Source organism: Gobio gobio, assembly GCF_949357685.1.
Source record: "Gobio gobio genome assembly, chromosome: 5".
Classification (NCBI taxonomy): Eukaryota; Metazoa; Chordata; class Actinopteri; order Cypriniformes; family Gobionidae; genus Gobio; species Gobio gobio.
In genome coordinates, this window is record NC_137101.1 from 55,021,240 (window position 1) to 55,048,258 (window position 27,019).

General features: G+C 38.7%; 1 protein-coding gene across 1 annotated transcript; it reads left to right on the top strand.

Moving 5' to 3' along the window:
- Positions 1-445: 445 nt before the first annotated feature.
- Positions 446-18,415, top strand: LOC307126576 (uncharacterized protein). The gene is made up of 2 exons (XM_079817172.1): positions 446-1,250; positions 17,102-18,415. Exons 1-2 carry the CDS (start codon positions 491-493, stop codon positions 17,926-17,928), a joined length of 1,587 nt encoding a protein of 528 aa, XP_079673298.1. The 5' UTR covers positions 446-490; the 3' UTR covers positions 17,929-18,415.
- Positions 18,416-27,019: the final 8,604 nt, after the last annotated feature.

Genomic DNA, 27,019 nt, shown 5'->3' on the forward strand with positions numbered 1-27,019 from the left:
GAGGTGCTACAGATCATGTTTAGTGTAGGGAAAAACCGCAGACCTGCAACCCTGTCTTGAGCTACGGGTGATTCATAGGGTCAAATAGAGAAGCTTTTATGTTGCTATTTCTAACTGCCTGCATTATTGTTGCGTTATCTTGCCCTCAATTCAACACGAGACATTTTCTTCACACACAGTATGATTTGCAGTCGGACACGTTTTTCCGCATCCCTGATCTGTTTTAAACAGTCAGCAGATGGCCAATGGTGAAAATAACAGCTTTTATCAGCCGCTACCAATCATTGGCGATACTTTGGTAGTTTAGTTGAATAATAATTTGAATTCTGTAATTTTGAAAAAAAAAATCTATCCCTCTGACTGACTCCATTACTTGTGCGATGAACTACTGAAATGATTTGGCGTGGATTTATTTTTCTTTGTTAATTATTCTCATCTTAAACAGGAAAAACTGAAGCGACTGAGATCCACATGACACACTGTTATAAAGATGGCGTTTAATAAAGAGGAGATTGAAGACCTGAAGATTGAAAATGTATTCAGTTTGAAACATGAAGAAACTGAGGAACAAACAGAGAAAGAGGAGACTGAAGAACTGAAGATTGAGGAAACATTGAGAGTGAAACATGAAGAAACTGAGGAACAAACAGAGAAAGAGGAGACTGAAGAACTGAAGATTGAAGAAACATTGAGAGTGAAAGATGAAGAAACTGAGGAACACACAGAGAAAGAGGAGACTGAAGACATGAAGATTGAAGAAACATTGAGAGTGAAAGATGAAGAAACTGAGGAACAAACAGAGAAAGAGGAGAGTGAAGACATGAAGATTGAAGAAACATTGAGAGTGAAACATGAAGAAACTGAGGAACAAACAGAGAAAGAGGAGAGTGAAGACATGAAGATTGAAGAAACATTGAGAGTGAAAGATGAAGAAACTGAGGAACAAACAGAGAAAGAGGAGACTGAAGACATGAAGATTGAAGAAACATTGAGAGTGAAAGATGAAGAAACTGAGGAACAAACAGAGAAAGAGGAGAGTGAAGAACTGAAGATTGAAGAAACATTGAGAGTGAAAGATGAAGAAACTGAGGAACAAACAGAGAAAGAGGAGACAGAAGAACTGAAGATTGAAGAAACATTGAGAGTGAAACATGAAGAAACTGAGGAACAAACAGAGAAAGAGGAGACAGAAGAACTGAAGATTGAGGAAACATTGAGAGTGAAACATGAAGAAACTGAGGAACAAACAGGTTGGTTTCATTCTCAAAGCTGAACTCAGTCATTTGATCTTTATTCAAATCTCCAGCTCTACAGAAATGAAGGATATTTTTTGAAGAATTTCAATAATATTTTCCCTTTAATATTTTACTAAAAATCCCCTAAATACTGAATTGACCAGATTTCTGAAATGGAAACCGGGGACATTTCCTATTTGAGTGGTCAAAATCTCATTTGTCATTATCTTTTAATTAAAAAGCAGGGACAATATATTTTTGAACGTTTGTTGTTGTTGTTGTTGTTGTATTATATATTATATTATTATTATTATTATTATTAACATTAATAATTATTATGATTTAGTTTGATGTTTGATGATTTTTGGTCTGGATTTAATACAATTCAACGCAACCGCAAAAAAATAAACAATGAAAACAATTAATAGAAGCCTAACCATTGTAAATAACAAGCAGTTCAAAACAATATTATAATACGACTCAACAAAAATTACAAAAATAAAACAACATAAATATAAAAAAAAAAACAATTTAACAAATATTTTAACATTTTATAATTGTATTTAATACTTTAATTTTCACAAGTTTATACTATATAAATTACTTTTTTTACTTCAAATGTTTTGTTACGTTTGTGCTTGAAAATAACTCTTACTGTCCTTCATTGGGCTAATTAAGGCTTATTTTAAGCAGAAAGTGTGTGTATTCTGCACATGTTTTTGTTGCAAGTGTAATTGTCTGGGTTTTTTATAGTTCAGATGTGTGGTGATCACTGTGTTGTGACTCTGTTATAAAGCACATGCAAACAGTATTACTTTAATTTAACATGAACAGTTAGTATGTTATGTAGAAGATTTTATTAGTTAAAAATTAGCAGTTTAAGGCTAATGAAAAGACACTATTATGTTCATTATGCTGACATCTCAAGTGTGTTCAAATGTGTGCTGACTGTGTTTGAATGTATGCTGACTTTGAGAATGCCCTTTAGAAGGACAGGAACAGAATTAGAACTTAGAATGTGGTGATATGTGAGCCAGGGGGTTGTTACCATGTTAGGAAGACAACAGTGGTTACTAAAATAGGAAGACAACTATGGTATATATATGACAGAAAATTCAAGTAGCAGGAGGGCCGGTGGCTGACATGTTTTTGTTGCAAGTGTAATTGTTTGGGTTTTTTATAGTTCAGATGTGTGCTAATCACTGCGTTGTGACTGCAGAACCTTTGGGGACAAAACAGTCCCGCACCTGTTGAGGCTCTGTTATAAAGCACATGCAAACAGCATTACTGTAATTTAACATGAACTGTTAGTATGTTTCTACCTTGAAAGCGATAACAATGTTTCTTTTGATATTTGATGATAATGGCGTTCTGCTCTCTGTTACGTTCTTCATAAAGTAGCGACGCGTGCAAGTAGAGTCAGCGTAGCTCACAGCGCCATCTGCTGGAGATATAATCACTACACGATTGCTCCTATAACCAGCAGCTGCTATTGTTGGTTGGGTGGGTTTTTTTGCAATATATCTACGGGTTGTTTTGAACGAGCTGTAAAACGGGGACATTTCCGGGGACAGCTCCAGTTAGGGACAGAACAACAAAAATCAGGATTTCCCTGGAAAACGGGGATGTCTAGTCACCATACTAAATACTTAGTAAATATACTAAATATTTACCTCTAAATTATGCACCATTTACCATCTGCAATATCAAGGTGTAAGCACTAGATGGCTGTATAGCCTTAAATATAAATAGTTGCTGCGGAGTGAGAACACAAGATAAAGTACATTACTTGTATTGGGTTTTTCCTTTTGATATATTTGTAACCAGTCCTATTGACCCGCTTTGAGCGAGATTAGAACCAGAGTATCCGGTGTGGGAGGCGGGCACTAACAAGGGCGCTAAAGACTGTAGCCGCTAGCACACCTCTTGAGGCAAGGGGGAGTGAGTTTTACACGCACAGCTTTCACTGGCCTACATCTGTTACATATATAGATCAGTGGCGAGCGGTTTTAACCCAGGTGTGCTGAGTGACGTGTTGTGTCAAAAATGCACCTGTATGTTTGATGAGTTTGAAATAAGCGTGTTCGCCGTCGCTCTAGTCGGTGTGTTAGCTGATCAGTTGCTTAATCTCACAGCTAAAAGTGTTCTAATATATTTGTCCATTTTTTGAAAGTGGCCTACATTTACCTGTTGATTCCTTCACAAGCACCTGTAAAAGCTGTTGAGTTGTTTGAGTTGAGTCTGGCATGACGTGCGGAAGAGCCGTTTGCAAAATATGCTGTATTTGTGTAATTCTGCCAAGTGGCACTAATGTCACATAAACTAAATGCTTCACCTTCAAACGGTACAGCACATCGGCTGAGGACACACATCTAAATCAGAGACACCATGACAGGTGTCAATTTAAATGTGTCTCAGAAGTGTCTAAAATATATAGTGTGTGTGTGTGTGTATATATATATATATATTTATATATATATATATATATATATATATATATATATATATATATATATATATATATTAGTAGCCTATTATGAAGTAAAATATCACTAGAATAAATGTAAGTAGTAAAAATATAATTATTCTTTTAAATAAGTTGAAATAATGCAATTGATGACTTTAACAAACACACAGACTACGGTTAACAGCCTCGGATAGTTACAGGTCAGCTTACAGAAGGTCAGTATTTAACAGTTAACAGTTTTCATTCAAAATAAAATGCTATGAAAATAGTTTCAGTTATGACTTTTTTCACTGGATTCAGTCTATTTAGTTTTGTATCAAACACAATGTGATTGAGATCAGAATCAGAAAGAGCTTTATTGTCAAGTGTGCTTGCACACACAAGGAATTTGTCTTGGTGCTGAAGCTTCCAGTGCACATATACAATACAAACATAACAAGAAGAACATAGTAATACAAATTCTAAGAATAAAAATATGAAAATAGTATAAAAAAATATTAGGTCACAGTTACGTTTAGTCAGAATAGACATTTACAGATTATGAACATATTTACAGTATTTGAGTATTACAGTATTTGCTGTATCTGGCAGTAACAGCAAATTTTTCCTCTTGGGCGAGCGATTCGTTCACAGCTTACCCTGCTCATTAAATCCCTCATATGCCAGCGAACCAATGAGAACGCAGGACAGTGATGACGATACATAACAACAGAGCGGAGAAACCAAAGCTGCTGTGGGTCCGCATACCCAGAACTGCAGATTTGAAGAAAATTGCCATTGTTTGGCAAATAAAAAATGACAGTTACTTGTGTATTACTAACATTTATAATGTGAGCTTTATGGTACACCTCAAACAAGGGAATTTATAGTAATTTACTTTTATATAGTAATTTGCAGCTTATATATATTAGGGATGTACCGACACCATTTTTTTAAGGACAGAGTATGAGTACAGATTTTTTTTCTGGTGCTCGGCGATGCAGATACTTATACATTATACTTTTCTTTTTTTGTGATGCAGTTTTCAAGCACAACACAGTGAGACTAATGAATGTAGGACAGCTTCTTTATTGTTAGGGTTAGGCTTTCTATTGCACACGTAAATAACACTCTGTGGCTCTCGTGCAATCTGGTTGCTGGCGTTTTCAGCGTTTATAAGTTAACGGTCTCTCGTTGACATAATCATCCATTAGCTGTTCTGAGTGTTTTTTCTCCTCAAAGTAATGTTATACTCTCTGCCCCTCGGTTTTCACTGGTTACCCGGCAGCCTGAAGCAGAGGTGGAAAGAGTAACAAAATATTCTACTCAAGTAAAAGTACTATTACTTCAATGAAATTTTACTTAAGTAGAAGTAAAAGTACTTGTCTAAAAATGTACTCAAGTAAAAGTAAAAAGTAGCTCATTTAAAATGTACTCAGAGTAAAGAGTTATTTTTTTAACAGCGGGGTGGGGAATCTCCTGTGTAGGGTTGTGGTTGAATGAGATTTTCACGATATGAAAACATCAGTTTCACAGCATCATATTATTCAATTATGGTTATTATTATCACCAGTTAAAATGGCATTAAATTAATGAAAACTTTTTTTTTTTTTTTTTGGTTGAACAAATATATTATTAGGCCTATAACAAACTTGAAACCATTTTTTTTATTTTTTATTAAAATTTCAATAAAACATGTCTAATGAACTAAATAAATTATTATGAATTAGATTAACAAATTTAAGAATAACAGAGTCCTAAGAAATTTTTCTTTTTATGATTTAATACAAATACATTACCAAAACGGTGGTAATCAAATACTTATCCTTTCATTTTTTGGGCAAAGCGCTGCTGTTTTACTAAATTAAACCATGGATTTAAAAATATATTCTTAAATAATGTTTAAATTATGTAATATTATTATTGTTGTTAGTTATTATTATTATTTTGACAAGTATTCTATAGGCCTACAATAGTAATATATTTCTGTCACAATTTCATCTAGTTAAACCGTTTATTTTGACGGATTTTAGTGAGGACCTATTTCAGGGAAGATCTGTTTCAGAGTGTATTTGATAATGGCTTTTAATCAAATAAAATGATGAAAATGTTCATTAGGGGGTCTCAGATCAGCTCTGGAAATGTTCATACTGTATGTTAATGCCCAAATATGTTTTTTGAGACGTTAAACAACACAAGCATCGCGTAGGCTACTTAAGTGTAGGCTAGTAGACGAAAAGGCGCTGCTCATTCACAGAGACAGAACAAGCAGATCATATTCATATAGCAGTGTTTTGAGCTTTAATATTCACAGACCATGTCGCTATTTGATTTATTGTACAGCTCTACTGTCGATGTATTCATTCATCCATCACTTTGCGTGTTTTATGTGACATCTGCGTTATACTGTAATTCCGGGATTCCCTCTGCATCACAGAAAACATTCGGCCTTAAGTTATAAACGTACCTTTATCCGCACAGAGGGATGGTGTTCCTGAACATGTTCTATGTGTTTCCTCCAGTGCATCAACATTTTTTTTGCTAATTTGATATCCTCCAGGACAGGCCCGTCGCAAGGGGGGTGCGAGGCCCTGTGCGAACGTGATGTGCGAGGCCCGGGGGTATAGCCTATTGTTGGGGTAACAGCTTAGGACCCAGGACCAGTAGTGAAAAATGAAGACCAGGAGTCAGGAGTCAGATTAATTAAAGAAAATTTTACTGAAGAATAGTTTGCAGTTTCATCAGCAGAAGCCAGCTCAAGAGGAGTTCGTAGGCCGCGCTCCCTCTAACAGTCTCCCCGCCTCCGTCTAACGTACATACAATTTTCTGAACAGTTATACTGTTTTCAAGGTCTAGACACGTCATTACTGCCATGTGGAATGATTCTGATTGGTTCTAACAACATGCAACGTAAGCAACTTTCCACACGTAGACAGATAGGAGCATATATCTCTAAAAATGCGTAGACTTGATGTCGCCCAGGCCCAGATTAGTCTCCAGTGACCTCGGAGGTCACAGAAAAGCGTCTAAAGGTCTGGCATCGCCTGCAGGAAGGCCCATATCCAATACTGAATCTGCACAAATCATACAACGCACACACACAATACTCCAGAGAATACCAGTTTTCATCCAGGTCGGGACATCTTAACTAACTATCAACAAAGCCCTTCTCCAAAACATGCTGATACTACATTTAGTACAGAAGTGACTTTATTCTATAAAGAAAGAAAAGTATCAGAGAGGTACATTTCTCCCCAAAAGAGTCCCATAGCTGTTACATGGATGACCCCAGGGGTCACCTCAGTAAGACATATAGTTAACACATGCTGATCTCGTCTTACTCCCTGGAGTGTATTACAACACCAAGGAAAGTTGCCTGTCAGCACGTCTTGACACAGACATCAGAGCAGCTCCTGAATAATCTGGATTCAAAAGCACAGAGCAACTAAAACACTACAATATCCAAAATCACTCCTTGAATATAGAGAACTGATTTATCAAATGTAGGAAATGGTTATAACTTGATTATCATTCATTCTTATTTTAGTATTGAACATAAAATCATTCTTGAAGGATATGTGTCTGATGAAGAGACAAGTGATGTTTGGCTTGACCCTTGACCCTTCACTATTAATTCAATTCAATTCAATTCAAATTTATTTGTATAGCGCTTTTCACAATACACATTGTTTCAAAGCAGCTTTACAGAAAGTGCATTTCATAGATGTACAGTAAAAATGTTAGAAAGACAATGTTAAAGAATAATGTTCGAAAAAGTTAATCAATCGTGTATTAATTTAGGCCATAACAACGCTGGCGTTGAGTCGTCTCTTCACAGGCGTGGAGTCGTCTCACAGGTGTTGGGGCATCCGAAGTCTCCATGAGAGGCTGGATACAAACTGGAGCTGATGAACTATTTACCTCGGGACTAGTGTCCCGAGATAACAACAGAAAAGCAGATGGGAAATGATTAGCGTAGCTGCTGTTCAGAATATTATATTAATGCTTTTGATCCGATTTAACTGTAGTATAAAAAGATAATTATAATGTGAATGCTTGGCTAAAGAGATGCGTCTTTAATCTAGTTTTAAACTGGGACAGCGAGTCTGAACCTTGAACAATATCAGGAAGACTATTCCAGAGTTTAGGAGCTAAATGTGAAAATGCCCTCCCTCCTTTAGTGGACTTAGATATCCTAGGAATGACCAGAAGCCTAGAGTTTAGTGATCTTAAAGAGCGCGATGGATTGTAGGGCGATAGAAGATCCGTTAGATACACTGGAGCTAAACCATTTAGGGCTTTATAGGTCAGTAGCAATACTTTGTAATTGATACGGAACTTCACAGGTAACCAGTGTAGAGATGATAAAATTGGTGTTATATGATCATATTTTCTTGACCTAGTAAGAACTCTAGCAGCCGCGTTTTGGACTAACTGTAGTTTGTTTATTGAGGATGCAGGACAACCAGCTAATAAAGCATTACAGTAATCTAATCTCGAGGTCATGAATGCATGAACTAACTTTTCTGCATCAGAAATAGATAGCATGTTACGTAGCTTAGCAATGTTTCTAAGATGGAAAAATGCCGTTCTTGTAACATATGAAATATGATTTTCGAATGTCAGGTTGCGGTCTAATATAACACCCAGGTCTTTTACTGTAGTGGATAAAGTGACAGGACATCCTTCCAAGGTAAAATTGTATTGCGAGAGGTTTTGTGGGCAGTTTTTTGGACCAATAAGTAACACCTCCGTTTTATCTGAATTTAATAGCAGAAAATTACACGTCATCCAGTATTTAATATCTTCAACACACGCTGTCAGTTTAGATAATTTAGCGTTTTCATCCGGTCGTGATGAAATATATAATTGAGTGTCATCAGCATAACAGTGGAAATTAATTCCATGTTTTCTTATAATATTACCAAGTGGCAGCATGTATATAGAGAATAGCAGAGGGCCTAACACGGATCCTTGCGGCACCCCATAGTCTACTGACGTCATCTTTGATTTTTCCCCATTTAGACAGACAAAATGGTAGCGGTCTGATAAGTACGATCTAAACCAGTTTAATGCCTGTCCCTGAACACCAGTATAATTTTGAAGTCGATCTAAGAGTAGTTTATGATCTATGGTATCAAACGCAGCACTAAGATCGAGTAGAACTAGTATTGAGATACAGCCTTGGTCAGAAGCTAGAAGTAAATCATTTGTGATTTTAACGAGTGCAGTTTCTGTGCTATGATGCGGCCTGAATCCTGATTGAAATTTTTCATAGATATCATTTTCTTGCAAGAAAGCGCACAATTGAGCGGACACAACTTTTTCTAGTATTTTAGACATAAATGGAAGGTTTGAAATTGGTCTGTAATTTGCCAGGTTATTATGATCTAATTGTGGCTTCTTAATGAGAGGTTTTATGACTGCCAACTTGAATATTCTTGGAACATGACCTAAAGATAAAGATGAGTTAATAATATTGAGAAGAGGCTCTTCCACTACAGGTAACAATTCTTTCAGTAGTTTAGTGGGTATTGGATCTAATAAACATGTTGTTGGTTTAGATGCAATGATAAGTTTATTTAGCTCTTCCTGTCCTATGGTTGTAAAGCGGTGTAGTAGTTCTTGACGGGCGATATTTGCGGTTGAATCATAAGACATCATTAAAGATTGTACATTTACAATTTTGTTTCTGATGCTTTCTATTTTCTCAGTGAAGAAATTCATAAAATCATTACTACTAAACTGTAACGGAATATTTTGCTCAGGCGATGTTTGTTTATTTGTTAGTCTAGCCACAGTGTTAAATAAAAACCTTGGGTTATTTTGATTATTTTCTATTATTTTGCGGAGATGCTCAGCCCTGGCTGCTTTTAGGGCCTTTTTATAACGTGACATACTATCTTTCCACGCGATTCTAAAGACCTCTAAATTAGTTTGTTTCCATTTATGCTCTAAGTTATGAGTTTCTCTCTTGATAACATGTGTAGCACTGTTGTACCATGGTGCTTTAGGTTTCTCTCTAACCTTTTTTAATCTAATTGGTGCAACAATTTCTAATGTGCTAGATAAAATCGTGCTCATACTGCTAGCCATTTCCTCTAGTTCATCTGTTTGTTTGGGTTCACTGAGCAGCTGAGACAGATCAGGTAAGCTATTTGAGAATCTATCTATAGTGGTTGGAAGGATTGTTCTGCCTGGTCGATAACGTGGCGCAACATGACAGATTTCAGCAGTACGCAGTATGCAAGTTACCATGTAATGGTCAGTGACATCATCACTTTGCGGTATAATATCTATATCGGTTGGGTTGGTTCCATGTGATATAATTAAATTTAGTGTGTGATTAAGACGATGAGTGGGACCAGTGACGTTTTGCTTAACCCCAAAGGAGTTTAATAGATCTGTAAATGCAGCCCCTAACGCATCATTTGTGTTATCTACGTGTATGTTAAAATCTCCAACAATTAATGCTTTATCGACGTTGACCAATAGATCTGAGAGAAAGTCTGCAAACTCTTTTAAGAAATCAGCATAGGGCCCTGGAGGTCTATACACAGTAGCCAAGGCTAGAGATAATACGGATTTCTTTCTTACATTTAAGAGCGTAACATTTAGCACTAGTACTTCAAACGAATTAAACCTGTGACCTGTTTTCTGGGTAACATTTAGAATATCTCTATAGATTGTTGCAACACCGCCGCCACGACCAATCAGACGGGGCTCATGCTTATAACAGTATCCTGGTGGAGTAGACTCATTAAGACCGAAATAATCATTTGGCTTAAGCCAGGTTTCAGTAAGGCAAAGTACATCGAAACTATTATCTGTGACCATTTCATTTACAATAACCGCCTTAGGTGTGAGCGATCTAATGTTTAGAAGACCTAGTTTTAGAAATTGTTTTTGTTCACTAATATTGAGATTTTCTGGTTTAATCACAATTAGATTTTTCCTAGATCCTACAGTAGATTTAATGTTTGACCTCACTAAACGAGGAATAGACACAGTTTCTATATAATGTTCTACACAGTTATGTTCAGACACAGTTTCTATATAATGTTCTACACAGTTATGTTCAGACACAGTTTCTATATAATGTTCTACACAGTTATGTTCAGACACAGTTTCTATATAATGTTCTACACAGTTATGTTCAGACACAGTTTCTATATAATGTTCTACATTGGTACTTATGTCAATTAAGTTTGGACAGCATTGTTTTTGTTCACTAATATTGAGATTTTCTGGTTTAATCACAATTAGATTTTTCCTAGATCTTACAGTAGATTTAATGTTTGACCTCATTAAACGAGGAATAGACACAGTTTCTATATAATGTTCTACACAGTTATGTTCAGACACAGTTTCTATATAATGTTCTACATTGGTACTTATGTCAGTTAAGTTAGGACAGCAAATACTGTGATTTGGACTTTGACTTACTAGTCATATGGTGGTGTGCAGCGCTCTGGAGATGTTGTCCGACAGAAGAGCCGCTCCGGTTCTGCTGGGGTGAAGGCCATCAGGACGGAAGAGCCTAGGTCGCTCCCAAAACAGATTCCAATTATTTACAAAGAGCAGCTTCTGTTCATTACACCATGACATTAACCATTCATTTAGAGCAAATAATCTACTGAACTTTTCATGTCCTAGTCGGTACGTGGGAAGAGGTCCAGACACGATGATCGTTGCTTCAGGCGATGTTCTGCGCACCGTCTCGATCAGGCTCCTGTAGTCCCTCTTCAGAACCTCCGTCTGCCGCAGCCTGGTGTCGTTCGTTCCCGCGTGCAGCACGACAGCTCCGATGCGCTCGTCACCGTTCAGGATCTCGGGAACCTGCGCAGCGACATCGAGAACACGAGCACCAGGAAAGCAGTGAGTGATAACCTTGCCTTTACCTGAGGTAGCGTGGACATGCCGGACGATGGAAGTACCGATGACCACAGCGTCGCGTTCCGTCTCGCGAAGAGGGGAGAAGCGGTTCCGGGTGGAGATCTCGAAGACCGGGAGGGGCGGAGAGGTCCTAGCTCTGGTCCTGGCTCGCGTCTTCCGCTGTGGAAGCACCCAGGGTCGTGTCGGCGCCGGAGTGAACGAAACCAGGGATGATGATCGCGTCCTGGGTGCTTTGGTCCTGTGCAGAGAAACACACGGAGTAGACGAGGTCGGAGTCAAGAGGTTACTAACCGCATCGGCGCGTGATGTTTCAAGCGCTGATCGTCGCTCTCTCAGCACGGCTCGTCTCTCTAGTAGATCGCTAATCTGCTTCTCCAATTAACTGGGGCTCTGTTAATTAACTGGGGCTTAACTGGGGCTCTGTTGCTATAGTGACGAACAATTTGTTGTTTATGTGGATATTTAAGAAAAAAAATCGTATATTCAGTTTAACAGCAGGTTTAAGAAGTTAAACGGTGTAACTGAACTGGGCAGTGCACTGCGCACATTTTTACGCTAAAAATATGTTCTAAATTATGAATGGGTCAAATGCGTTTGCAAAACGCCCTGAATGCACTTGAATTAGTTTGGACTGCTCTCTCACTGAATCATCAGAAGCCATTTCTCAGTCGGTAATACAGACAGTATTGAGAGTACCAGCGCTGTTTTTCAGTATTTCCTCTGTGAAAACGAACAAAATGGATGTCTGACAATTTCGTTGCTTTTTGCAGTTTTCAGATTTAAAAAACGTTTAAAACGTCTCGAGATAGAGGCTTTACTCATTCTGCGGTGCCATTGCTCTCACTGATGCTCCGACAGGCTAGTAATAGTTAGGTTATGCTTATTTAACTTTAATAGTGTTAAATAAAAAACCTTTTGTGCATACCGTAAGATGAAATGCAAGCGTCCATATAATGCACATGCTTGTGTAAGCGCACATTTCTAGCGTATTTACTTGAACTTCGTAGGTAATATCTATGGTTTGACCCATGTCAGAGGCGGCCAAAAATCTGAAATTTGAATGGACTGGGAATAAATCTCTATGAACTTGACGTGCGATGCCCGCTGACTGACATGTATGCGCATAAATCACCGTCACACGCACAGAGAAATGGGCTATTGCAAGTTACTGCATAATACATTTTTAACAATCAGAATAATAAAGCATCACCATACACACTTTTAGCTATGTTTTTTAAAACTATTATAGTATTTTGAAGGACAAAAACATGAACTTTAACTATTGGCTTTACATCATCAAGTCAGCTGTCGTCTTTACTTTTGCGCGAGGCCCTGTGCGGTCGCACGCTTGGCACAGCCCTTGCGAGAGTACTGCTCCAGGACAACACCCGGCAATTTTTTGTCTATATCCAAAGCTTTTCCATACTATCCAGGGGTTCACGATGGCGTTTCGCTTTCAGCTGGGTCTGATGTCTGTCTTGTCCGTCCGTCTCCATCTTTTTGTGATTTTTGCGTTTGTTCTCCCGCCCTTCAATTCAATGCAGTCGTTTCCGGATCGCGTTTCCCCCCCTTTGTATTATTTATTTTTACTCAGTAACGGATGTGGTTTAAAATGTAGCGAAGTACAATACTTCAAACAAAACATACTTAAGTAAAAGTAAAATTACAGATTTTTAAAACTACTTAAAAAAGTAGAAGTATGCAGAAAAACTACTCAATTACAGTAACGCGAGTAAATGTAATTCGTTACTTTCCACCTCTGGCCTGAAGCCACTCGTCAATTGACGCAGGTGGAGCGAAACCCTACCTTTTAGGATGTCTAGTTCAGGCACGGCATCACTATGCCACATCGGAGCAACGTTTCCGTGGCATGTTACACCTCAGTCACAGCCCCCTCAAAGACCTCATGTTACTGCTACAGTTTTCCGGCCACCTCATCGACAGTTGCCAGGAGGACCCCATCAGCGTCCTAGCGCAACCACTAAAAAGCGCACACATAAAGCCTGAGATACTCAGGCCGGTGGGCGATCGTTTTACTATAGAACTATAGAGCTGGAGTACTGGAGGACCAACACATCAGACCCCTGGGCTTTGACGACTCTGAGCAGGGGATATACTCTACAGTTTCAATGCCGGCCTCCCAGGTTTTCAAGAATTGTTCCTACGGTTGTCAGTTCACGCAATGGTTCTCTGTCAGGAAATGTGTTCACTGTTACAGAAGGGAACCATAGACAGAGTTCATACCTTCATTCATGGAGACTGGTTCTATTCAATGTATCTTCTTGCTCCCAGGAAGGATGGTGGTTTCCGACCTGTCGACCTGAAAGATGCATACTTTCACGTCACGATTGTTGTTCATCACAGAAAGCTTCTGTTTCAATTTCCTGAATCAATCCTACCAGTTCAAAGTGCTACCAACTGGCTTCCTTGTGCCCCCACGAGACTGCTTTTGAGACGTGCAGAAGTTGTGCTTTTCCATGAACATGAAAAAGAGCTGTCTGATTCCAACACAGACCACTACGTTCATAGGAATGACCCTGAATTCCCACCTAATGTCTGCCTCCCTGTCTAAGGAATGTGACAAACATTTTGCAACTTTTGACTCGCTTTCACCCGGGTGTGTCTTTGCCGTATGAGGTGGTCCTACAACTAATAGGAATGCTAATGGCAGCTACAGTCGTGATTCCCCTGGGTTTACTCCACCTCAGACCACTCCAGTGATTCCCCTGGGTTTACTCCACCTCAGACCACTCCAGTGATTCCCCTGGGTTTACTCCACCTCAGACCACTCCAGTTATGGAACAACGGTTTGTGGCTAGATCCCACCAGACATTGGCATCGACTGATTGTAGTTTCTCACCATTGCATATGCTTTGAGGCGGTGGAGACAGGTAGTTTCTGAAGGGAGGTGTGCCCTGTTTTCCCTCTTGTCGGGAGTTGGTCACGACAGACGCTTCCCACAGGATGGGGGGCAACATTGAGTCTGAGGGGTATTTGTACACTGACCCAGGCCACAGAACATATCAACCGGCTGGAACTGCGTGCAGTGTTCTCTCTGAAGTATTTTATGCTGGTCCTGACAGGCCTCCATGTTCTCCATGTGGATATTTTTGCTTCAGAGATGAACACTCACTGTAGCTTATGGTTCGCAAAGAAGGAAGTGTCCAGTCCCTTGGGCCAGGATCTTACGAATGGCCGAAATGCCTATGGGCCCTATTTTAACGATCTGAAACGCAGTGTCAAAACGCGAAGCGCAAGTAACTTTGTGGGCGGGTCTCGGCGCTGTTGCTATTTTCCCGGCGGGATAAATGGCTCTTGCGCCCGGCGCAAATCTAAAATGGGTTGGTCTGAAGTAGCTTCATTATTCATAGTTGTGGTTTGGGCGTAACGTGAATAAACCAATCCGAGCGTCATCCAACATTCCCTTTAAAAGCAGGTGCGCAAGTTCCATTATGGATTGCTATTATTATGGCGTATTTACCAGGCGCACGCCAGGAGCGGTTCACAGCCGAGGAGACTGATGTTCTTGTAAGAGCAGTGAAAGACAGAGAAGTGAAGTTGTAATGTTGTACATTATGATAAAGGTGATTTCACAGTCTTTTTTTTTTCAGTCTTTCAGTTTTTTCAGTTTTTCAGTCGATTTTTTTTCCTGGTTCTTGACGGACAAACCAATTTGTCAGATGTCCTTATATACATATATGTCTTGCCACTATTGGGCAAACAGGTCTTATCCTTAATTATTACAATTAGCCTGAATCATTTGTAAGCTAGATTTATGCCTATTTTTTCACATCTTCGTGGCACACCTCATGTGTTAATATTTTTTTAGTGTAACAATTTATGATTTGCAAAAATAACTGTTGCATCTGTGTAGGTTACATGAGCAAAGTGTATGCGCGTTGTGCACGCTATACATTATGGTCAAGCATGCGCCCTTAAAATAGCATAATGAACAACGCGCAACGCGCCACTGACTTTAGACTAGGTTTTTTCTGGTCAGTGGCGCAATTGTTTAATGGAACAGCAAAATAGCACCAGGGATTGTTTGCGCCGGAACACGCCTCCTTTTTTGCGCTGAACCGCCCAGGGAGCGCAAGTTCATTCACTAGTTTAGCGACGTGCTTCTGTGGAGGGAAAAGCGCGCTTTGCGCGGGTGCAAAATAGGAATGACACATGCGTCGGTGTACAAAGTCAATTGCGCTGGGTGCAAGATAGGGCCCTATATGTGCGTTTCCACCTATCCCTCTGTTATGGGAGACATTACACATGATTTCTGCAACGTGACAATCTGAGCATCTTCAGCTTTTTTCAACGTATACTGGACGAGCGTACATTTCTGCATATAATGTTCCAGTTGGTGGATCTCCTCTTGGATCTCACAGTCTTGTCTGCAGTTTTCTGAAGGGTGCACGCTGTCTGAACCTTGCTCAGAATCCTCACTTTCCTGCGAACTGTGCTTGCGTTGGTTGCTGGATGTCTTGAAGTGTTATGTGAACTCTACTGCTAAATTTAGACCGTATACAGCTCAATTTTACATCAGGTGGATGGCATTCCTCATGACTATGTTAGTATGTGTCATGCAGTAGTGATTACACTGCCACTGGTGGTCAGTAGGAATGAAAACAAATGTTAGTTACGCATGTAACTGTGGTTCTGTGGATTCTGGATGACCGCCTTAATCACTCGGAATGCGCCAGAAAGGTGTTTTTCGAGGCAGATTGTTGAGCTACTGTGGCTTATAACCCCCCAGGGCTCAGCAAACGTATCCACGTGTCTTGTCTATATTTTCTCAACCTAGCTGGCTGGCCCTGCGATAATTCAATAGTGTTTACACTGTGGTTCTTTGAGTTCTAGGTGAATGCCAGAGGCAGTTACATGCGTAACTAGCATTCGTCTGGAAGCGGACCGAGACTCATCTTGTTTGGTGCGTACCAAGGTTCGGATGGCAGCGTTCACAAATGTTTCACACATCTTTGAAATCTTTGATCCAATATGCCACAGCAGAATTTATATTCACATTGTACAGATAACAGCAAGTGAACCTGCATTCTGTTAAAAGCTGAGGTGAAATCAATAAAAAGTTCCCTTACGTAAGAGTCCTGAACATGCTTTACAATAAAATCAATTAAAGTAATTGTGGCATACTCTGTACCCCTGTATGGTCTATATATAAACTGCAATGCATTTAAAATAATACTCACTGAAGAAAGAACATGATTACTTACAATTCTTCCCATACATTTTGCCAGGATAGAAGTCAGTGCAACTGGTCTAAAATTGTCAGGTAGTGTTTCCCTGATGTTTTAGGCATAGGTATTATCGTAGATATTTTCCACATACTGTGTGCTTAATAAGTAATCTCTGACTTTTTTGAATGCAACCAGGAATCCCTCCAAGAACTGAGTTTGGCACCCCTGGCGTATATGATCCAGTATACATGTTATTAGTTTTAATGTTTTGTGTGTCTAAATGTCTGTTGCTTTGTGGCACTAAACTGGGATTAACTTTTGTTTTTTTGCTTTAGACCTGATGGCGTTGAGAGAGAGTCAAGATCTGAATAAAATGGAAGAGAAAGATCAGGACAGGAAACATAATTTTATAATTGATGAAAAATATTTTAGTTCCTCACAGACTAAAAAAACAACCTCACGTAAAAGGGCTCAAAAGACTATCGGTAATTTCACCTGCCATCTGTGTGGACTAAGTTTCAAAGAGCATGGAAACCTTGAAGTCCACATGAGAGTTCACACTAGAAGGAAGCTTTACCCCTGCCAACAGTGTGGAGTAACTTTCAATCAACAAGGAACCCTTAAAATCCACATGAGAATTCACACTGGAGAGAAGCCTTACAACTGCCAACAGTGTGGAAAGAGTTTCAGGCAAAAGGGAAACCTTAAAAGGCACATGAGAATTCACTTAGGAAAAAGCCCTTTCATCTGCCAACAGTGTAGAATGAGTTTCACTCAGAAAGGAACCTTTAAAGTCCACATGAACATTCATCATAGAAATGATCCTTACACCTGTCCTCACTGTGGAGACGGTTTCAGTCAAGATAGAAAACTTAAAGTTCATATGAAAATTCACACTGGAGAGAAGCCATACACCTGCCAACAGTGTGGAAAGACTTTCAGGCAAAAGGGAAACCTTAAAAGGCACATGAGAATTCACTTTGGAGAAAGCCCTTTCACAAGCCAACAGTGTGGAACAAGTTTCACTCAGATAGGAACCTTTAAAGTCCACATGAACATTCATAATAGAACTGACCCTTACACCTGTCCTCACTGTGGAGACAGTTTCAGTCAAGATGGAAACCTTAAAGTCCACATGAGAATTCATTCTGGGGAGAAGTAGAATAAAGGAAACATTTGTACTTTCCAAAAGTATTTATATGTCAAACTGATTTAGAAGCTGTACATACGCCCATTAGTGTTTATGCAAACACAAGTGTGTCAGACTGACTTTGCGTACTAATAAGCTCATGAGATCATGATAGATGCATAACTTGTAACAGGAAGATCTTTAAGTGATATGAAACATGCTTATGTGTGATAGTTTAGACTTTATACAATGCTTTCTGCATCCCCTAATCTAATGATTTATTCATGTGTTACACATCATGTATAACAGGTGTTGAACACTTTAGTTTGTGCTGCAATGTAAGTGCTGACTGGTGAGGGTACACATCTGTCTTTTCTGACACATGGATTCTTTAACTTCTGTGCACCTGATGTGATCTTCAGTGGAAGGTAAAAACTGTTCACATTATCACTAGATCCCACACTGAACCCAAGTCTGTGCTGATGAGTGAAATTATTTACATTAAAGGTCTCATAGAATGCATTGATACAATATTTTAAATTGTTTTCTGATATCTACATAGAAGGGATGTGGCTTTGATAAGGGCAAATACTCCAGATACAGTTTTACATGTCCATTTACAACACTAGAAATTGTCCCTAGAATGAAATGGGCTGTTATTGCCTCATTTGGAAGGGTCATGAATAATAATGTTGAGCTCTGCTCTGATTGGCTCATTTCAGTAGCTCACACAAGTGCAGTTATTCAGCAAACTCAACCACAAACAGCACAAGCGGCTTGTGACTCGTGACAGAACACAGACCAACTTACATGGTTGTCAGATGCACGTTTAAGTAAAACACAGGATCGAATACGTGTTCTTTTAACAGAAAAGTTCTGATTGGGGGATTAAAAATGACTGAAATATGGCAATCGCAAGCATGAATGCTCAAACGCTCCTCTTTTTTTCCCCTGACAAAACCTAAGAGTGCTTTTTGTTCTTGTCTTTTTTCGTCAATGATATTGCATGTTTATATAGTCACAGTTATCGTTTAAGGACGTTTGTGTCATCTCGTCTTGTCTTAGTCATGGAAAAAAAGGTTGTCAATGAACATTTTTCGTCATATTTTCGTTTACGAAATTGACACTAGTCAGAGCAAATGAACAACTTTGAATAAAATTTGTGCTGTATCCTGTTATAGATAAACATCAGCCATGCCTGTTGACAGTTCTGTTCTGTGGGAAGGGTATGAAAAGTGCTCACATCCCCTGCACAGCCTGGAACATAACATTTATATCCATGATCTGCCATTTTCCTCATCTTCACAATACCTGCAGAACTTCTGTTGATTCGGTGCAGGTCCGTGTTAAAACTGCCTGGCCTTGAACATGGGCTGGTCATATGCAAATTTGAGGAGGCGTAGATATTAATGATCCTGACTGTTACGTCACAGTCTGTGTTATGTTGGGATTTGTTTTTCAGTGGTCTTTTTCAAGCACAAGATTTACAAATGAAGGAGGAAACAATGGTTTGTGAGGCTCATGGTATGTTAGTTCCATGTACAGAGCTCTTATAATTCAACTATGCCAAGATGAATACAGTTTTCCATTCTAGGGCACCTTTAACCAACTGTAATCCCCTGACTACAAGTCATTTGTAAATGTTTATCGACTTGAAAACAAATTACTCTTCTTTAAAACACTTGCATGCAGTTGTGTAATTTAGTGAAGTAATAATACTTTGTTATGACTATTTTTGGGGAGAATCTGTACTTGTGTTTTTATATTTCTGTCAACTTTTACTCTGATACATTTCCCCAAGCATATCCGTTACTTAAAACAAAAAACAAAAAAATTGAAACAGACTGCAAAAAAGAATGTCCAAACAACTGCACGCACAATAGCGGTTGTTTTTATTTTCCGGGTTGCGTCCGTTGCTATAGCGGCTGACACGCGGCTCAACACACACACACAACACACAGACACATTACACAAATGGGCCATTTTCACTGTTGCACAGCGGTTTCCTGTCTGCCTGAGTGAATTGGGTCTATAGCTCCATATAGCTCTATTTTCTATCTTTCCTGCTGTTTATTTTGTTTAATATGATTTAATCATCACAATATATCTGATATGATCTAAGTTTGTCTGTCACATTGATCTGACATCGCTAGCTTTCATTTAAATCACTATCGCTAGCACAACGCAAAGCCTGTTAACCTGCCATCCATGCTAATGGCCTTTTTTTCTGGCATGCAATCGCGTTGAGTCCATCAAACAAATGTGGTGAGTTGGATCAGTCAACAAACACGGTGAGTCATGTCATCTTCCCCTGTTATTGTCACTGCCATATGTATAGCATAGCCAACTCTAAGCCCATGCAGTAGGGCAAATGGGTGACTGAGATGGCATAGTCACGGGACAAAACACTGTTCTGTTCAAAACATGGTTGAACATCATGGTTCTCCCAGCTCAGAGACGCACCCACTGAGAATCCTGTTAAAAGTGCCCTAGTGACTGGCGATTATATTACACGTAACGTAAAAATAGAGACACCAGCCGCCATAGTCAGATGTTTGCCAGCAGCCGAACGCCTAGACAAAGCAAATTTAAAAGTGCTGGCTAATGCTAATCAGAAATTATTATTATTCACATCGGCACTAATAATGTTCGGAGATCACTAAAATAAACATTTAAAGAAGTGTGTAAATGAGCAAGTATGATGTCAGAAACTATAATTTGCTTTGACCTGCTTCCTGTTCGCCGGAGTGATAAAATACTCATCAGACTCTCCTCACTCAATGGCTGGTTGTTGAAATGGTGTCCGCAGAATAACATAGGGTTCATAGACAATTGGAAAAGTTTTTGGGGCAGACCTGACCGGTTAAAAAGAGATGGTATTCATCCCTCCTGGGATGGTGCAGCTCTTCTATCTAGTAATCTGGCACATAGTCTTAGAGTTGAACCTTGACTAACTGGAGACCAGGTCAGGAAGCAGACGGACTGGCTTAACCGACCGTCTGCTAGCTGTCTCACAGAAGTCGGATAAATCCCAACACATAGAGCCTCTTTCTCCTAGATATCATCACATAGAGACTGTAGCTAAGTTTCCATCCACTTTTTCCACTGTTTTGTTATCAACAAAGTGAATATGTGTTAAAAAAGTGCACACTTTTCTGTCTCCAGGCTGTTTCCGGCAAATTGGCCTTTTACCGATAAAATGGTGTGCGTCATGACACCATCCCTAAAAAAATGCATTGTGGCATAAATTTTGCGTTAATCGCAAATTATATTGTATCTTCATGCCCCAAATATTTGTAAAATGCAGAGTAATGAGAACGTTGCAATTCGGCTGTTTACTGCTTACTATTTTCATGAATAATAGGCCTATTGTTAAATTAGGAAATATTGATGGTGTAAATATTAATCACTCCATGCAAAGTTCACAGGTCCGTACTCTGTGAAAGAGAAACTTAGTGAAACAAACTATGTTAAAGAGATTTGTTTGTGACTCTAAGCCTGATTCTGTAGCTCAAACAGTAGAGCGTGGCGCTAGCAACGCCAAGGTCATGGGTTCGATTCCCAGGGAAAGCAAGAATTGACAAAATGTAAAATGTGTACCTTGAATGCAATGTAAGTCGCTTTGGATAAAAGCGTCTGCCAAATGCATAAATGTAAATGTAAATGATTCCCAGTGTAACCTTGTAACCCTTGCCGGTTGCTGTAGCAGTGCAAGTTGCCGATCAAGATGGTAAAAGACTACAAAACTCTGCTGTAATGGAAGATATACATTTCTCTCATCTAGAACCTGGGCAGATTATGTATTTAATGCATCATTATTCACCCGTGCCAGGGAGAACCACGGATCTTGAGCATGACATCAATGTAGGTTCAGATCAAACAGTTCTCCTATAGAATTAACCTAACAAAGAGTCAGATAATGAAAGCCAAAGTCAAGTACATGTTACAGCACGGTCTGGCTCATAGTCGGAGCCCGTGGAGCTCACCGTGTTTACTAGTTCCAAAGGCAGACGGTACCTACCGATTTTGTACTGACTTTCGAAAGGTGAACGCAGTGACTATTAATTGAAACATTGTGGCACAGCTTGTCTGAAAAAACTGCATTATGATGTAACTGGCTTTATGATGAAGCCCATGGGTTTGTACACAGGGCAGGACATTTGTCCTGTATGCAAAATTGTAGTATCCATAAAAAAGATTGGTACAGTAAAATGTTTGGTCATATAGAACAATCTTTACCGTTAGCCTTGAACATGCAGTCAAGACAGTCGTGGTTTGACGTGGCAGAGAACGCATGTATTCAGATGATTCAAACCAATAAAAGTTATTTGTTCTGGTTTCTAGAGTTCAATAACATCAAATCACTGCAAATTTTTTCTTTTAGAGACAGATGCAGCTTAACGCTAAAGGCCCTTTCACACCGGACGCATAGCAATAAAGCAAATATTTTGACAGTGGCACTGCATCTGACGAGACAAACCACAGCCTTCAGGGAACCAATAGATCCAGAGCAGCGTCTGGCAGTCTGCTTAAGGTGAGCTGTCCTCTTAAAATCAACTCACTGATTGTCATGTTCAAGTAGGGGTGTAATGATACACTCCTGTCACGATTCGTTATGAATCGCGATACAAAACTCTCGATACGATATGTATCCTTATATTTGAAGCCAAAATAAAGAAGAGGGATTTTTACTTTATTATTATTATATTATTATTATCAGGACCCACAAGTATTCCCCCATTGCATTATAATACATTATATTCAACATTAAATATAGTCGTTTAATGTAATAATGTCACTGAAACTTTCAATGCCAGCAGCATCTCTCCCGGTGCTCGCTATGTCCCGCCTCTCCTGCTATTAATGCACTATACATATAAGAATGAACCATCTAAAATGCTTTGAATAATCATACTATTCAAACTAAATGTGATCTGATGATTTAAATGATGTTTGCGCTTTCACTAAGGAGGCTATGCACGTCGTGGTAAATCTGTTCATCATAAACCATCGTTCGTGTCTCTTCAGAAGACTTGGATTTGGATTAGACACTCGATTCGTTTTTTTTATGATGCCTTTATGACATTTATTGGATCTTTCAAGTTTGAGAGGAATGACTTTAAATGGAGGGACAGAAATCCCTCCGGTTTCATAAAGAATATCTTCATTTGTGTTTGGAAGTTAAACGAACAACGACATGATGGTGAGTACATGATGACAGAGTTTACATTCGTGGTAGCCTACTTTGTAAATTTGTGTTTGGGTGAATTATACCTTATAAATAGGCCGACTACAGCAAGCTGAGCCTTGGATAAAACAACTCTACACCACGAATCATATCGTTTCCATCAATGATACATATCGTCACATTTTTATATCGCAATATATTGTTAAATGATATATATCGTTACACCCCTAGTATCCGGTTATAAATAAACATCAACCATGCCTGTTGACACTTGTTTCTTCACAATACCTGCAGAACTTCTGATGATTCGGCTGTGCAGTTCCGCCTGGCCTTGAACATGGGCTGGTTTATATGCTAATGTTGGGGGCGTACATATTAATGATCCCGACTGTTGTTTAACAGTCGTGTTGAGATTCGCCTATTTTTCTGTGGTGTTTTTCACAAACAGGATTTACATAAAGGATGAAGCAATGATGTTTGAGACTCACAGTAAGTGTTTTACATGTACTGTACTCTTGTTATTCAACTATGCCAAGGTTAATTGACCTATCGGTAAGCCCCGCCCCCCATAGTTACTGTTGCGAACTCGAACAAACAAAGGGAGTTGCTATATCTTACAATGTACAGCTGAGCTGTCAGTGTGAAAACCTTATCCCAAGATGTTTTTGGACACAGAATGTAGTGTATACCCCGTCCGAATGATGGCCAAACTTTACTGATGGTTTATTAAGTTTATCACATAGTTTTTCACTCGTAAGAGCTGAACAAACAAACAAAGTATAAGTGCGCATTACCGTCTCATTCACAAACTCTCTCTCTCTAGCCCTCTCTCCGTGGCATTAACATACACAGCAAATTACACAAAAACACTCACAGTAAACAAACATATACACAGACCTTATGCCTTTTCGGGGGTCCAGTTAATAACTGGTGAACTTTGTATCTGCAAAACAACTCCGATAAACTGCGTGCAAGCTTTCCCTTTCACTAACGTTACCCGTAGACTATAACACCCGTCAAAATAGGAGTCCTCCTTATAAGACAGATAATGCAGACCTTTAAACATATCTAAACTCACAGAAATAAAATAAATATGGTGAGAGATTAATTTGGAAGCGATGGTTTACAGATCTCAATGCAAACGGGAGAAGCCTCTTGTTACGATCGCAGATGATAACATCCAGGATCAACACTGTTCGTGTACCGCAGGGTAAGATTACATAAATTCACATTTAATCAGTTTAATATGGAGAGATGCACTGAAATGTAGACCTTCGTGTTTCTGACCTACACCGTTGCATGAGAACAGTTAGTTATAGTTAGTCGGTTTGTACGTTAACAGGGAATTACTAACTTTAATAGTAACTTAACGAGAGTATGACAACCAGAAAATCCTCTCAGGATCCCTGGAATCAGTGTTGCAGTAACTCAGGCACGACATTTAGCATTTTTGTAGCATAAACACCATCAAACCGATGACAGCTTTGGATTTTCCAATGTTTCTCTATGGCACTGACACCTAAAGATGTCCGAGTTCCGGTCCCAGCGCGACTGATACTCAACTGCCATTGGCTCATCTGCGTTCGATGGGAGGGGCTTACCGATAGGTCAATTAAATTTTCAATCTAGGGCACCTTTAAAATAAGAATTTTAGGAGTTAATTGAAGTAGTTTTTTTTTCTTTAACTAGTTCCTATAACTTTAACAGATATCTAATTCAGTTTTTTTCTTTCCTTTCATTATGACAGACCATATGTCCATTTTAGTTCCTTAAAAATAATATCTTTGAATGTCAGGGGTATTCATGATAGCACCAAAAGGAAATCAATCTTTTTATTCAGTAGACGAACATTTTTTTTAATTTTTTTTTTACAAGACACTCATTCGGTAGGCAATGATGTGAAGTTTTGTAAAGCACAGTGGGGTGATATATGTTATTTCTGTCATGCCTCTCAACAATCAGCAGGTGTCGCCATTCTACTCAATCATTTTAAAGGATGATTGTGAACAGTGAAACAGTGAAAATGGCCCATTCGGAAACCTGTGTGTGTGTGTGTGTGTGTGTGTGTGTGTGTGTGTGTGTGTGTGTGTGTGTGTGTGTGTGTGTGTGTGTGTGTGTGTGTGTGTGTGTGTGTGTGTGTGTGTGTGTGTGTGTTGAGCCGCATGTCAGCCGCTATAGCAACGGACGCAACCCGGAAAATAAAATCAACCGCTATTGTGTGTGCAGTTGTTTGCACATTCTTTTTTGCAGTCTGTGTTTAAAATGTATTTTGTTTTAAGTAACGGATATGCTTTGGGGAAATGTATCAGAGTAAAAGTTGACAGAAATATAAAAACACAAGTACAGATTCTCCCCAAAAATAGTCATAAAGTATTATTACTTCACTACATTACACAACTGCATGCAAGTGTTTTAAAGAAGAGTAATTTATTTGTTTTCAAGTCGATAAACATTTACAAATGACTTGTAGTCTGGGGATTACAGTTGGTTAAAGGTGCCCTAGAATGGAAAACTGTATTTATCTTGGCATAGTTGAATTATAAGAGTTCTGTACATAGAACTAAAATAATTTAATCAGTGACTTTAAATGAGGATAGATGGATAATCTTGGTTTTCAAATTAGACAATTCCTTCTTTATAGTTTGGAATTTATATAACTATAACAATACAGCTCTAGCAAAAATTATGTTTTTACAACTTTTATATTTATTTCTTACAGCGATTATAATGATGCTCCAGATGATCTTGTAGATAGAATACCTATAAGATTAATCTCACATTCAAGATTCAAAAGTACTGCATATATCTGTGAACAACTGGCAATTATAGACGTTTGGCGTTTTTTAAACCCTGACATTAACAAATTTACCTGGAGCAATGTTGCAGTCTAGAATTGATCTATGGCTTATATCTCCCTCTTGTCTGCAATTTGTGTCAGAATCATCACAGCTATGCCCCATTTTCTGATCAGAAATTAATTTCAATCCATTTAGCAGGAAAAAAAAACAACAAAATGGTAATATATGTGGTTATTGGAAACTAAATAATTTATTGAAAGATGATGAGTTTTGTGATTTAGTAAAAAAAACCAGCAAAAAGCATATTTGATAATAATGAAGTGAATTGCATACAAAGATGGGAATTTTTCAAGTTTAAAATGAGAGAAATAGGAATTAAATGAAGTAAAGTAATTAAAAATAATAATATAGCCAAAGAAATAAGTATTATGGATAAATTAAACATTTTAATGACTGAGGATAGTCTTTCAGAGGAAGAAGAAACAGTAATAAAAAATAAATAAAAAAGGAAATAGATAATATGTATATTGAAATGGCTAAAGGGACATTTGTATGGTCTTGAGCAAAATGGCTGAAAGTTGGAGTTATTTCTTTGCTTTTGTAACTGCTCTGAGAGACACAGGTCGAGGATCCAAATGCAGCTTTATTGAAAGGGTAATCCACAATCATAGTCAAGAGTTCAGGCAAGGTCAAAACACAGGCAGGCAGTCCAAACTAACAAACACAACAAGGCAGAGAACACGGGCAAAAGAGTAAACCAAGAACAGGCAGATAATCCAAACACCCACAGACAATAAATCAGGGAGAACACTCAGAATTGCAGTTGTTACTCTAAACAAGACTTCGCAGTGAATGACAGAGTTAACATGGTTTATAGGATGGCTGAAAACAATCATGGCTGATGAGTCCAGGCAAAGGATTATGGGAAATGTAGTCTGAGATGTTATGGCAATAGTCTATGGTGCAGTGCCCTCTGGTGGTGATCACGGGCTCTCTCACTGGTGATCGTAACAGCTTTAGAGAAACGAAATCGCAAGAGACATAATTGAACTATTCTTAAAATTGATTATAACATCACCTCTAATTCTTTAGACATTTCAAGATACATTTGGTACATTTTATAGCAATATATATGTCT